Source organism: Zootermopsis nevadensis, unplaced genomic scaffold (genome assembly GCF_977971745.1).
Source record: "Zootermopsis nevadensis isolate Lab colony 2312 unplaced genomic scaffold, Znev_1.0 Znev_ptg000001l, whole genome shotgun sequence".
Taxonomy (NCBI): Eukaryota; Metazoa; Arthropoda; class Insecta; order Blattodea; family Termopsidae; genus Zootermopsis; species Zootermopsis nevadensis.
The window spans coordinates 12,470,763-12,486,473 of NW_028259133.1; the positions used below are offsets into that span (position 1 = coordinate 12,470,763).

Consider the following 15,711-nt stretch of genomic DNA (forward strand, 5'->3'; position numbering starts at 1 on the left):
AACAAGATGAGAAGGTTAATTGGTTAGATCGTAGGAGAATGTAAAACGGAAATATCAGCTGTAAAGCAAAGATTCGTTCATTCAAAAATGTCACCATTCAAATCGAAAATTGTGCTGAATGACAGACTAATTGAACAAGTTATGTACCATACCTGGAATATAATATAAGTCTTAACCACTTTAGTGATTTTAATATGAAATTGCAACTTTCAATGTAGGTTTAACGCAGTTAAGAGAAGGCCTGTTTAAACAGAGCAGGTAAGGTTCCTGTGGACTGTGGAACAGATTAGAGGATCATCAGAAACTGAGAAACTAGACACGACAAGACCACCAATATAAGATTTGAGGTTTTCACAGCGGTGAGTCTGAAGATTTCATCGCCCTGATGACGGAGGCAGCATGACCTCTGAAACGTTGGTGGAAATCTACCAGACTACACGGCGCAACAACCTAGAAGGCAGCAATCTTAAGACAAGACGTTGTAGGCAAAGTAGTTGAATATCAAATTAATTGGTTCCATCGCTTGAAAAGAATGGATGAAGGCAAATTGGTTAAAAGGTTTTCCCAGAAAACAATAATAGGTAGCAGATGAAGGGACAGATTTTACAAAGGACTGAAGAACCGATTCTGAGCTGAACCACTGAGCTGGAATAATCTAATAAAACTTATCCTTGTGTTTGATGATGTGAAGAACAGGAATCAAGGACTAAATAAATAGGACGAGGAAAAAGGAGAGGTTTTGGAGATGTGGTTACTGAATTTAATTAATTTTTAGGAATTCTTAGGTCCGAGTTACAATGATTTTGCCTTCTTTCAGCAGTGTGTAAGCATACTTTAGAAGTCCGACGTTTCATACCGAAGACTACTGGACCGATTTCGATGAAATTTGGTACACAGTTTGACATAAAATTTGTAGAGCTACTCTGACTTTAGTCTCTGTCGTACACGACTTTATATTAATATAAAATCGGACATTATCGATTTATGAGAAACAGTTTGGTGTGCATAACAAAGTATGGAAGTCATTACACTGTAAGAATAGTTCTCTTCGGTGTTGTGGATATTAACTGAGTAACAACAAACAACAATTTCTCATCTTCTAGATTGAATTTATTTTTATTTATAGTTTATTTAAAGATATCAGTGTATCTCAGACTGTGTAATGTATAATAGCAGGCCAAAATATATAATATAATTCAGGTCTATACACAAACTTTATTTACAGATGTTAAAATTTAAAATTTAAAATTTGCGCTATTCATATTTATATATATATTTAAATAATTAAAAAACCCGATATTAACACAATACAAGTTATTGACTCAAGCACCTGACACCCTCTACCTATATATACGACCCGCATCTATACACAAAACCAGTCCACGAACAGACAGTCAACCTGATCAGACGTAGATACACCGTACATCACGATTCATGGTATGTTATTGTGTTCTTACTTTTACAAATATAGAACAATATTCCAAACTTATTTACATATAAATAAATAACTCCTATGTTTATTAATTTTATTCACAGAATAATGAAAAACAAACATAAGATACATAAAATAAGAAGATCAACAGAGCACATACTATAATAATGTACAAAACGGATGAATAAATTGAAAGACTTGCATTGTAATATAAAGTAGTTTTAAAGGAAAAACCTGAAGATGATGCTTCGAATCGAAACATGTAGTAAATGAAGGCGCAGTATTGTAACATCGTTGTAACGATGAATAGCGCAAATTTTAAATTTTAACATCTGTAAATAAAGTTTGTGTATAGACCTGAATTATATTATATATTTTGATTATAAAACACAAACATGACGCATTTAAACCTTAAATATAATAGCAGGATTATTAATGAATTGGAAAGGATAAGGAAGGAGGCGTTCGTGTTCTAATTTGAGGTAGAGTCCTGGTATTTTCCTGGAGAAAATGAAATCCCCTAAAATCTACCAGGGCACCCGGTCTCATTGTCGGAATATTTAACCCGGGACCTCCCGAATACGAAACAGGAATGCTAACCACTTGGCTGGAACATTCTATCTTTGCAACAATACGTGGGGCTGGCTAACGATGTATTTTATCTGATCAATTGTACTGTGTCCAGTGTATGGAGTACCACTGGACCACTAAAGTAAGTCACAGGACTTGATATTTTTGGTTTTTCAAACTGATGACACGATTAACATAAACCCTCTGCCCCTGATATTGGCGTTCATTTGCTTTTATTTCTGGCATAGTAAATACACACGCAAAACAATATTTGTTTTCTAGGGAATTTGTCTCTTACCTAACACTTGGCAGGTCTCATAAAGACAGTTTAGTTAGTAATTGTTGTATGTAATTTTATGAAGTGTTCTATTGAAGACAGTGAAAGATTTTGTCATTGAATGTAAATAGTTACCATGATATTAAATGTTTGCACAGGCCTGTAGTAATCAAGAGGCAAAGAAATATGACTGTTGAAGTAACGGAATTCGATTTATTTCAAAAGTAATGTTCTAATCTCGAATCTCAATCTGATTATTGGACTGCCTGACTAATGTGTTTCATTTTCCTCGTATTTTGTCCAAAGGAATTTCGGGGCATTGCCTTAAGAATAGTTTCTTTTTAAGTTTGTACATACTCACCATTCTGGCTGTCTTCCAATGCCATTGCTTGTTTTAACGATGTCATTAACCTAACAATGAATCATAATGAAGGCTGCCACCCAATCAGTACTGTTTTGTAAATAATTTTCCATACCTTGCGTCGTATTTTAATCTGTGAAAAACCACGAAAGGAAATTATCTTATAATAAATTATTAATCGATTAATTGAACCGATTAAAAAACAATACAATTGAAAATAACAATAAGTGTCCAGCAAAGAACCAGTTCTCTATTTCGAATGCGTTTCCAGATTACAACAGAGATTCTTGGTAAGCAGAGATGTAAATATTGTTATCGTCTTTGATTTTATTTAAAACGAAGAAGGTAAGCAGAATAACAAATCCTTTCCAAGGAGGTACGTCTGCATTAAGCTCACAGACCAGTGGATTTAAGTATTAGAAAAGTTAGATTGGGTGTAGTCTGGGTCTTTCTTTCTACTTTATAAAATCTTATCGAGAATCTACAAAAACATTTAAATTATTTGTGATGTAATTTACGTATGGATCCTCTGTTTATTCATGCTCGTTTATGTAGATCGACTCTCTGGTACATTTTCATCGTGGTACCAATGAAAGATATCAAAGTTGTTTGCATCCGAACCTTTACCATGCTGCAGCAATTGGTGCAACTGTAGCTCGCCCCGCAGCAAGCATAACTTTTTGTGATCGGGAATATTCGCGAACTAAGCCGAATTATGACGATTTCATGAAGCGTGAAGGAGGCAGGAAAGTTCGGTCCTACTCTTGCAAGGTTGGTTGTGAAGTTTTAGACGTTTTGTTAAACGTAAGTTTTCTGTTGAACGTTGTATCGTTTTAGTGTTATCAGGTGTGAAATAATATTCTTCGACGTGTGTTACAGTACTTGGATTTATAAAACCATTATATTAAAGACTAAGTGCAACGTAATATGAACTTTATCCAGACAACGCGATGGCTGAGTAGTTTGCGTCATACTTTTGATTCAACGTAAAATGGAGTACCTTCAGGTAAGGGACTGGAAGTTGTATATAATGGAGAGAATAGTTTAGTAGGTTAGTGCTGATATGAAAAGTGTAGTTATAGTGTTTCAACGTTAACTTAGTATACAGATGGGTTAATTAGGATGTACGCTACGGTTAATAAAATTATGGTTATTTCGTATGCAGAGTATAAATACAGTGTGGAGCAGAATCCTACTTGAAAGGCTGATAATTACGCTCAGTCAAGATATTCCCCGTGTTTACAAAAGTTCGTAACCGGTTCGTATCCTGAGCCAGATGAATCCACTCCACATTCTCCAACTCTGTTTTCTAAAGATCCATTTTAATATTATCCAACCATCTACGTGTAGGTCGTTTGAGTGGTGGTATCCCTACCGGCTTTCAAACTTAATTTTTTTGTATGTTATATAAAATTATTACGCGATGTTTATGTGTTAACAGCAAAACTGTTTCTTCGAAACGCAAATAGACTACGTGTTATAATAATTGTTCCTGGTTTTCTAGTGGTTTTCATTAACGTAATATTGTATATGTACGTCGTGATTCTGCTTGCTGGTTGGAATAAGTTATAATAAAGAGTCGAGTGCTCATTATACGGTTAATTGTATTGTGTATATGTCACGTATGAATCGAATTGAGGGTAGTTTAGTTCAACTACAGAAGTAACTCGGAACGATTTCTTTTAAATGGACACATTCGTGCAGTGAAGGTTATATACGATACATGCAGTTGAATCATTACAAACTGTTCAACTGGCAGTCAAATGCTCCCCAGAGCCACCTACATCGTTCTTTGTCCCACTTTCTTCTGACATTACTTTCCCATGCGTCCTGTTTTAGATACGTAATTCACCGTGAAATACAGTCTTAGCTTAACTCTAATGTAACTTACCGTGGACCCTGTTTCACACTGTTAACGTATCTCATTCACTAGTTTGTGCTGATACTGCTTTTTTATAAGAAAGCATAATTACTGTCTTTAAGTACTTGACAGTACAGGAGAGACGGGACATTTTATGCGTTGTTTAACACAGTCTAATAGTGTCCAAGTTTAATGAGTTGAAGAGGAACGAAACACCACAAGACTTAGGACGTTGTTAAACATTATGGGGTTTTCAGAGTTGAGATATACCACGCCATCTGTTCCCGAAAGTCGATCTTAGAAGTTAATTACCAGCGCGGTTGACTCGTGTTCTGTATATGTGGAAGCCCAATAGTGCCTAATGTTTAATGGCGGTAACACGTAATGGGATACGGCATTAGAATGTATTTTTCTAGTTTAGGGAGATAAAGAGAGTAACACTGTAGTAGCAGAACCCGAAGAATAAACACGCAGATGCCAAAAGCAATAATCGAATGCTATCCAGAGCTCCCAACAAATTACTCCCTTGCTGTGGAGGCCACTACTTTACACAATCATTATCCACATAAATAAGTACTTTGGTTAAGCCATATTTACCAGGAGTGACAACTTAGCTGTAATAAAGGAAATGACCGTGATTTGCGTATAACGTTTTCGTTCTTACCGAAGTTAACCGCCATGTCATAAATCGTTTTGGTAAGAATGAGGACTACTAATGAAGTGTTAGTAGTTTTATAGGCCGTGTGTTAGATTTAATTTGTGTAACATTGGGTGTTTGAAGCTCATCACACCAGGAATACGTATGCTTTTCAGAACGATGGTTTTTAATTTGTAAATGTTACAAAGAATTGGAATTATTTTTTTGTTTGTTTGTTTAACCTCGCCCTTTGCTGCATTCGTGAGGATGAAGAACATGTTAAAATATTCATAATATAAGAGCGTCTGTATATAAGCTTATGCGTGTCATTAAATATGTATATCGGAAAACGTTCGAGACTAAACCTGTGGATCTTAACGATATCTCTATTTTGTCATATTTTCTACATCGATCTGTTTCAGGGAAAATATCGAAGTTCAGTTTTATTATCTAAAGTTGCTGTTATTCTGAAGCGTTTCAAAAGAGAATTCGGATCATTCAACAATTCTTAGTGTAGACACCTTTTATTAATTTGTTTCTTGTACAATTGCCCGCAGACTGACAGACACGCGCACGTGTGCCAAGAAATTATGTCTATTGTGTGTAATTATAACTCATAAAATATCTTCCATCTTATCTCCCCCCCCCAATCAGGAGCATGATTTTTCAACTACGATTTGTCTGTGCATTACTACACAATCAGAGGTTATCCCATAGTTAAATGAAGGGCACAGTCAATTGTGAGGTTGAGGACGACTGACTGACTGACCACTTATACTGTCCTGACATTCGTCTTGACAGACAGCAGGTAAACGCTGTCCAGGCATTGTCTGAGTAAGTCAGACTTGTTATCATTTCTGTTTTGATTCGTACGTACAAAACGACGCGATGTACATTATTGTAATTTTGTGTATATACCTGTTCGATATTTCCCATTGTTTTGTGTGCATTTTTAATATCTCCATTCATAATTATTCGGTTCACAGATTCTTAAACCCTAAATTTATTTTTTCGTCCTTAAATTTCTTTCTTAAACAGTTATTAATGCAAGTTTTGATTCTAGTGGAACGCTTTCTGACAATGCACGTAGCAATCCACGTTGGTCCCGCATGTTTCACGTCACTTGTTTCGTATTTCCTGTATTCAAGAATAATGAACTTTTCCTGAGGGAGGCTTACATAGCCGCCAGACTAAACGGATTCGGTCATTGTTATTTAATGTTGGTGTTTGAGATTGTATCTGGTTGTAGGGGTGAATGAGACCGCCATAGTAAGGCCGTGGACTCTGAGTGGATGGATTTAAGAGAAGACAATCATTGTCTGCACTGTTCCATCTTTCGTCTGGAGAAACTGTGGACAACCACGGAAAAGCTTTAGTCGTAGGAGCCAGTAACTCGGCCGAAATGAGAATACGAAGGGCGGGGGCTAAAACCTTTCGTCCCTTGATGCTTCAGGCTTCGTTGGCTTCACCACCCCACTCCACCCATCGCACAATTCCTTAGTTCCGTGAACAGCCAAGTCCCGTCAGTACCAATGTTCGCCGCATTAAGGTGTTGGTGGTAGACGCAGTCGCTAATACTCTAATTTAAAGTAGAAAAAAGTAACATCCCAGACTCTCATCTTCACTACTGGCTGTAGAGAACAAGTCTGGAAATAAGATGTTCTCAGTTGTTAACGTCTTGACACATTTAATGTCGTACTTATAACCAACCAGTCCGCAACCTTGTTGATAAGTAATAATTAAAATACAACACGGTGAAAATTGTGTACTGTCGATTGGCTGTGTGGTTAAACTTTTAATTTGGGATATTTTAATGCTTGTTAAAGATCAAACTGCGAGAGGGGTTATTTGGAAAGGAGACAGAGAAAGCAACAAAGGTATGGAGAAAATTACGTAGTGAGGAGCTTCATAACGTGCAGCTAGAGTTCGCCGAACATCATGATGGAAATCAAATTAAGGAGTATGAGAAAGTGAGTCTGTAGAGTGCGTGCAGTCCATTAATAGTAACATCTTACGGAAAGAGGTCATTCGAACGACTTAGATGTAGATGGGATGGCAATATTAAAATTAATTTTAATGACTGTCTTCTTGGTTGCTGACCCGTATAGTTTGGTAATGATAACCGGATAATGGAAGCAGAAACCACCTCTGAAACGTTGGTAAACTTCAAATAGATTACTCTGTGCAACAACGCAGGAGACAGCCATCTTCAAAATCGCCAGCGTGACAACCTGAAATCTAAGAATATTGACCAGTGACGGGCTCGTGTGAAACCAGATGAGCGACTATCTGTTTACCAATGTTAACTCTGCCCCATGTATTTTTTATTCATTTATCACTAACAGCGTCTAAAGTTTATATACTAAAACCTCAATATTATAGACAAAGGGTTTATTTAAATAACTTTTATAAAAAGGGTAATTTTTATGCATTTTAATTATTAAGCGACGCTGTCAGTGGCTCAGACTGTCAATCGTCGAATATTGAATTCGGAATGATTAGTATGGAAGCGGTCGCGGCCTAATTTAATGTGTTATCACGGCATTTTCCTGGACAGACTGAAGAAAACCACGAAAGACAGTCAATATAGCCGGTCTTCGGGCCGAAATTTGAACCTTTGACCTATCAGTTATGAGGCATGAGTGGTTATTCTTTTCTCTCTCTCTTTTTTTTTCCTAACAGTCTGTGAGGATTATCTGTCAGAAGGAGGTAATTTTAATGTTGTACATTTTCGCCCCTTGTGTCAGATTTACCTTCCGCTTGTTTTGAAGTGATGTAGGTCTTTACTGATATAAACTTAAGGGTCACTGATATCTTACAATCAGCGAATACTTGCTCCGTTGTAAGTGGCGTAGTAGCAAAACCACCAAGCAGCGAATATATTTGAAGGACTGGCCATTCTTTCCGTGTCAAATGAATGTCGTGAGGTCAGTAAATGGGATTAGCCAAGTGGGAGACGCGTGAGATAAAAGCACAACGAACTTACCTGACACTGTCATACGCTGCATTATCTTTTAACTCAAGATCTTGTGAACATTATGTGTATGACGCATTTACTCGAATGACCACTTGTGTTGTTACACCTTCAGACATTCTGGCAGTATTTCGTGAACAACGTGATAAATTGTTTCAAATTTCAAATATATATGACGTGAATTTACAGTATCAGGAGAGAAATTCTGTAAAACTAAACAGCGAAAATGTACTACGGGAATAGAATTTTTAACACGCGTGACCAACTGTGACGACCGTGGCACGACACAGTGCTGTTATTTTTAAAGTTTATTCCCTTGAAGACCGGTGTTATGTTGTGTGATTTTGGTGTATGAAGATAATATTTCAGTTTACAGAAAAATATTATATTCTGATTATATATTACATATAGACATATTTCGGTCTCTATTATAACCACCATCAGATTACAAAGGTCTGCTTCGTATTCGGGAGGTCGCGGGTTCAAATCACGGCTTGGAGACCGGCTATTCTGAGGTTTTAATTGTTTTCCTCAGTCCCCCCAGGCAAATGGGGGGTAGTACCTTAAAGTAGGCCAAGACCGCTTCCTTCCACATCCTTCACTGTCATCCTCTTATTCGATGCTATGTAGTTTGAGTTACAGAAAAAAAGTGTCGTTAAATAAACTATAAATAAATTAGAATTAACATGAACATATCACAGGACCCAGTCCATAAAATCTGAAGATTAATTGCTGGGAATGTCGAAGCGTTTGCAGATCTAAGTTATTTTTACGTATAATCGTTATTGATATTGACTACAAGTTTTATATTCAAACTGTAGAACCAAAGCTTACCTATACATTTATTTTAGCATAATATTTCACTTTATGAGGCGTACAAGAAACCCAGCTAATGGAACTATGGCGCACAATTGCTTTTGTACATTGATAAATGAATAGTCTGACAGCAAGAAGATAGAAATGCGTGAGCTAAATATTTAAACGTTCAAGTGAAGGTCTCAGATGTGTTTTGGAGTCCCAAAGCCCACTCGGGGGCTCAGTGGAGGATCTTTTAATAATTCGGTAGGGTTTTGGTGTGGGAGGGTTGCGCACATGTTAGATTGTGCAGTAATTTCGATAATATTGGCATTATTGGTTTCGGATGGCTTATGTAAATGATTTATGAGATACGAGACTACGATATGTAAGCCCAATAATAGATTCAGGTACACTCTCTATCGGGAAATGTTGTACTGACATTTGTATTGCATTAGGTCTAGACTTGTCTCTGCTATTAGAAAAAGTTGATAACGTTTAGGGGGAACCAGTGTAGAGATAGTTAGGTTCGGCATAACAAAACGCTACATTATTGTAGGTTACAGAGTGCACTGCAAGGATATTTATGATATTTACAGAAATTGACATTAAAACATGTTTAATGCTTATTCATTATACTTACGAATGTCATTTTACATTAAATTAAAACTATAACAACAGATATTTGATGAAAATGCTAGACCAAGGAACCTTTAGGGATTGTGTACCTTTACGTGTTTTCTAACAATAGACTGGGCGACATTTATGGTGTGATGAACCGCATATTATGGTAATATTCAAGATTTAGTAATTATCATTAGAATATTAATAACTCTTCATATGACACTATTAAATAACCGATCTATTAACCGAATAATTTTACGCTCTGTTGCGTGGTCTGAATAGTTCTGAGAAATTAATTACCACGCAATGAAAATGTATGGAGGAGTGGAAGTATAACTCCTAGGATTTTTGTAATGTATGAAAATGAGTGCTCAGCTGTATTCTCACGGCGTAATAAGCTCTGGTACTCACTAGGTGGAACTCAGTGACGAGGAGATAAATTTTCATTCATACCGGGAATCGGAATCTGATCTCGACTAAAATATGTACACATTCTTTACATTACATAAAACTGGACATGTGATCATGAATGGGAAAAATTGCATGCTGAGTTGATTTATCTTTACAGATATGTCTATTGTTTTCTTTTAAAGTTTTAATAATTATAAGGTGCACGAAAAAATGATAGCGCGTCTGAACAACAACAGAAAGAATCAATCGCTGGTGCTATGAATACAGAAAATAATAATGCTAATAACTCCACAAAATTTAAAACAATCAAATCATTTGAACTTAAGTCATTACCAAACGTGTGAGAGATTATATTTCAGAGTCAGTTCAGAACACTAAATAAGATATTTATTATTTCCAAACATATCTGTAGTACTTTGTAAATACTGTATAAATATATCATTTCAGGCGCAACTAAAATTTGTAAAAGTACGCCCGTCTATTATCTCGACCCTCCAGAACCTGTCAGGATAGCTGGTCTCCGGACAGACCCTTGAACCTGGGACTTCCAGATTACAAACCAGGAATACTAATCTTTCGTCTGTGACCTTCGGTCTGCCGGAACAGATATGTATAGAGAGAAATTTCATTCAAAGTGTAAATCTTACTTGATCCAAATTCAATACAGGGGACCTTTTAAAAATTTTGCCAGGCTTTAGATTTCCCACGATAGTTTAGTCTATAAGTAGCTACTGGTAAGATGTCATAAAACGCGACGTTTTGAGTCGATATTTTTTACACCTCTGTTCAGTGATATTTATAAACATAATTGCATGGAGTGTAATAATTTTATTTCGAGAATTTGCTACTCATAAGTCCATACCGTATGAATTTATATGCTATCTTCAGCACAGCACTTTTAATGACAGACTGGCAGATCATATTTTAAAGGAGGTTTAATAAATTTCAGATTAACGTCACGAGGTATATAACCTTTGATCAAAGACTTTTTGGTGTTAAATTACTTCTATGCTTTAAGATCCCATGGATATTATTGATTGTAATAATACAATCGTTGAATAAAACATGGTTTTCATACATACCCCTTCCTCTTTTAGTAGATCTGCATTATGGATTTGTCTACAACATTGATTTCATGCTGCAATGTTTTTTTTACTTAGGGGGGCTTGCTTTACACCCCTCTGCTAGATTATCACATCTTGTCACGCGACAAGTACTGGAAACTCACCCCTCCCCCCCAACATTTTATCGCCCCCACTGCCACGCTTCTGAGAAGTTTAAAATGTTTTAAAAGTATTTTGAATGTGTATTAAAATTAGTTGCTTGGGTAAGGTTCTACAGAAATTGGGTACTTTGCTGCAAGGCAAATTACCCCAGTCTGGCCGAGAGACTGAAAAATATAGAATTGTTTGTACCCTGAATTAGTGTTTCCATTATATCGAAGCAGATGCAGTTAAAATACTTTTAAAAACCCTTTTCGAATGAGTGAAACATAATTCTCTTTAGGCGTTTCTCTTCACTCATTTGGATTTTAAATGTGCTTTACTCTGTTATATGTTTGAAAAATAATTTATCTGTAGAACTCACGACTTTTAGGCGATCTTTTTCTGTCATTATTTTTACTGGTGCAAATTTAAACCGCTTTAAATTTGCCCAGTTTCGCACCGACTGTGTGTTTTTAAGATGTTGATACGGAAAAAATGCTTTAATCAGGTGTGTTTATATATTATCTCCGTGTTAAATTTTATGCATGTAACTCAAGTGCTTCATTAATTTTTGGCGTCAAACCTAAACGTAAATGTAGATTTCGCGTGACCGCCATGTTATTCTTCTTCTCCCAGACTACAAGGCCCAACAACCAAGAGGACAGCCATCTTCGAACTCATCGTCCTGAAAACATCAACTATCTTATGGCGTGTTTGCCTGACTATAATGTCAAAAATTCTAGAACCGTCAAATCGTTGAAGAGTTATTTGGGTACATGCATACAGACATATTGATAACGTAAACGAAATGATCTTCATTGGCTTGGTTGCTTGTTAAATTTTTATGTACTGAGTTTTACGAAGAAGAAATGTTTTCCTTTGTTTCAGTACTTATACGTATGACTAAAATATAACGTAATTTTCTCAGATAAAACGCCACAGTTGGTGGTATTTATATACACTGATATTGTTAAACAACAATGCTACAGAGAGAAGTAACTTATGGTCTTGAGCGAGATAGCTCGTTTGTAGCACTTGAAGGATTAACAATAATTCATCAGAGATTTTTTTCGTCTCTTGTGCTGGTTGTAGTTTTCTTTAAGAAACAGAACCTTATTCTGTACACGTTTTGAGTTGTATTATGGTATAGATTCAATGAAAATAGGATGTTTTTGGAGTTCTAGGTTTTCTATGAAACTTAGGTCAGTTTCTATCAGTTCGCACGACGTAACATTTCAGAGTACTTCATATTCGCTACATATTCAGAATCTGTGGAGCTACACATCCACTCTTTCCTGTATCCTTATGGTGTGGTGCTTAAGTAACCATTGTGACAACTTTTATTTTCAAGAGACGATAGCTTTTGGGAGACTTAGGCCGAGAGGAAGGATAATATTAACATGGATCTACAGGATGGGTGGGAAGTAAGTAGGCATTAAATAATCGCTATAGATTTTGTAATATTAATGCAATCATAATGAAAATAATGGGTACATATACGTCACGAAATAGGATTTCGTAATGGTGTTAATAGTTTGTTTGCTTTTTTTATATTCTAATACACTACACGTTATGCAAAGTTTTAAGACCTTTGATAACTGATAATTAACTGAAGTAACTACATACAAATGCCTTTGTTATAAACCAACTGTAAACCACATTTATTTATTATTGGCAATAGTAGTGATTTATATGAATTGAAAATAGCTGCATTGGAATGATCTATGAGTAAAAGTATAAATTTTATTAGATTATGATGTTTTTACGACGGTGAAGATGTCCACGTAGGTCTTCTGGCTTATGATGGCATGTGGACTCGTAGGCAGATACCAACGTTTCGGAGGAAAGTACTGCCTCCATATTTAGGTCTTTAACCCTGAAGGTGATTGTCGTGTATCCCTCGGAAAGCTTTATATCTATTATACCTTTAAACCCACACCGCGTCCGAATCTTGGATACCGACGTGGACAGCGATAATCGTTTTATTACACTTATGCATGCAGTTGTGGCCTGTAACAAGTTTTGTGCTGCACCTGCCAAGTTCCACGCTCGAAACATTGAGTTGTGTCAGTCGTCCGTCTAGTGCTGTAACAAAAAGAGGGGAAGAGGAGGAAGATATGAAAACCTTAAAAATTTATCTGCCGTTTTTCTATATAGCATTATTATGACATGAAGGGGGAAAGAAAGAAATATCGCGTTCCTACCCTGTCTCTCGTATTTTTATGCCAATTTATATTTCTTGTGTGTGTGTGTAGGCAAACGCACGCACACAGGAAGGATTTGGCGGAAACCAACACACGTTCACTTCAGACGTGAATCAATACGGAAACTGTTGTACGTTCGCTGTATGAAGGGACCTACAAACAAAAGTGAAGAAGCTGTTACTATAAAACTCGGCAGTATTCGGCACTTTTATTAGCAGTTCGGTTTTTGTCGTGATTTGGAAACCAGTACCTGTCAGTGAAGTAAAACTTCCTTGTCGAGGAACATGTAGTTGCTCACTGTTTCAGCCACGAATGCCGCGAGATGGCTGTCTTCTGGGTTGTTACGCCGTGTAGCCCGGTAGCAGTTTACCGACGTTTCGGATGTCCTCGCTTCTTCCATCATCAGGGTGATCGACGTAACAACCCACAAAACATTTATATTCAATCGATCATGAATGTTGTTTCATAGCGCATACGGCGAATGGAAAACGATGCGAGAACATAAAACGTTACAGAAAAATTGAAAAGTCACTGGCAATAGCATTTTTTTATGCATTCCTTGGCCCCCATTCTAATCACATGTCCAGCCCTTGAATTTACTTTTCTAAGAGTAAGAGGTAATTTGTAGACCGATAATGGATTTCCCCATCATGGTTAAGCCTGTTCTAAGAAGTAAGATGATAACTTAATGTTCTTTAGGCCCAAATAATTTTTTGAGGTTTTGTTTTTAAATAATGTAGTTTCATTTTTATCGGAGTAAAAAATAATTGTTTTGTGTATTTGATTTTGTGTATATCAAATCTAAAAGTTCTTGGCGATGGTGATGAGTCATTTGAATAAAAATTTTCTTGGCTATTATCCATCGTCTATTAAGTAAAATATAAAACGTAAAACGACGTTTCGGAGATGGGGCTCTATCTCCGTCTTCAGGTTCCTACTCCACGGATGGATGGTGTGGTGATGTTCTTGTATTCTGGAACTTTCACTCTTTTACTTTGTCTGGAGATAGGGATTAGCTCCATCTAGTGGGCCCAACTGAGTAGGAACCTGAAGACGGAGATAGAGCCCCATCTCCGGAATGTCGTTTTACGTTTTATATTTTTTTTACTAGACGATGGATAATATCCAAGAAAATTTTTATTCAAATTATTTTGTGTAGTTTGGGAAAGTATACTATATTATAATAGTTTTAGAAATTATTTAGCGTCTTAAAATAATTGTACTCTGCCTCAGCAGGAAACTAGGAATTTTCATCTCTTATCAGAGATAATTATTTTCTAATGTAATTGTAAGAGTCCACGCCGCATAAATTTACTTTTATTGTTATTGAGCCAGTAACAAACATTATAATTAGCACATTATGGTTCAGTTTCAATTTACATTTGTTTACAATAGAGTTAATCTCATACAGTGTACTTAAGCCTGCAAGAAAATATGCTGGACGGTAAATGCAGGAACAAACATCATATCCAAGAAACAATGATACGCAGTCTGTATTTGCTAACGGAACTCGAAATGTTGATTTTAACGAAAGGAAATATCTTTAGAGAAGGCAATTTGGAAGTGGACAGATTTTGGTTCCGGTATATGCTTACTGAAATGTGAAAATCGGAATAGGGGTACGACTGAGGGTTAATATGCAGAGTGTGGGGGAAGAAGTCCGTCCGCCCCGTAACAAATACCCCACCCTTTGACAGTGATAATACTGCAGTTTAGTTACCCAGTTTCACAAAATAATCCCCCGGTTCGTTCCACTCGGTCCAACCAAGCCGTGGTTTAAACACAATTTAATCCCGATAACTTGATGTACTTCTCCTTTCTCATTAATCACGATCAAACATTGAAGAACCAGTGTGAACATAGGTTAAATTACAATTGAATATTTGATTAAGAGATTTCCCATCAACAGTATTATCATCATCATCATCATCATCACCATTATCATTATCAACAACAACCGGCTGGTAATGACAGAAGTGTGAAACTTAGGTCGCTCCATTATCTGTCCAATCACATGCTATTGGACACGTGACCCCGGCGCTGCGTGCCATGTTGACGTTTTCTCAAGACGCACGGAGTCTAAATTATTGCAGTGAAACGCACAGCGTGTTTGGCTACCAGATATCTGATCTTGAAAGACAGATTAACCAATATATTTTTCGAAGTTCGCGAGTTCGATCCCAGCTGTCGCCACTAATTTAAAAAAAGATTTGTTCGTACATTAATTTAAAAATCTGTGGAAGAGAGTAGAGAAAATTCCTGAAACCTCGTTTGCGTCAAATTCACTTTAGGAGATGGAGAACAGAATCATCTGTCGCAGTCACAACTTTACAGGATGCACGTGTCACACGGTTCTGGAT

At 36.5% G+C, this 15,711-nt stretch overlaps 1 protein-coding gene across 5 annotated transcripts in view; it reads left to right on the forward strand.

The window, feature by feature from the left end:
• LOC110829529 (uncharacterized) overlaps positions 1–15,711 on the forward strand; it is a 475,337-nt gene that overhangs the window by 87,814 nt on the left and 371,812 nt on the right. Inside the window, exons 1-2 of one of the 5 annotated variants that reach the window (XM_087347243.1) lie at positions 3,353–3,411; positions 3,520–3,646. The exons of 3 other annotated variants lie outside the window; for them this stretch is intronic. In XM_087347243.1, the coding sequence (XP_087203369.1) occupies positions 3,632–3,646 (15 nt within the window). In that variant the 5' untranslated portion in view covers positions 3,353–3,411; positions 3,520–3,631. Of the gene's footprint in view, positions 1–3,345; positions 3,647–15,711 lie in introns of those variants that run through there. One more of the 5 variants, XM_087347237.1, reaches the window with a different exon arrangement.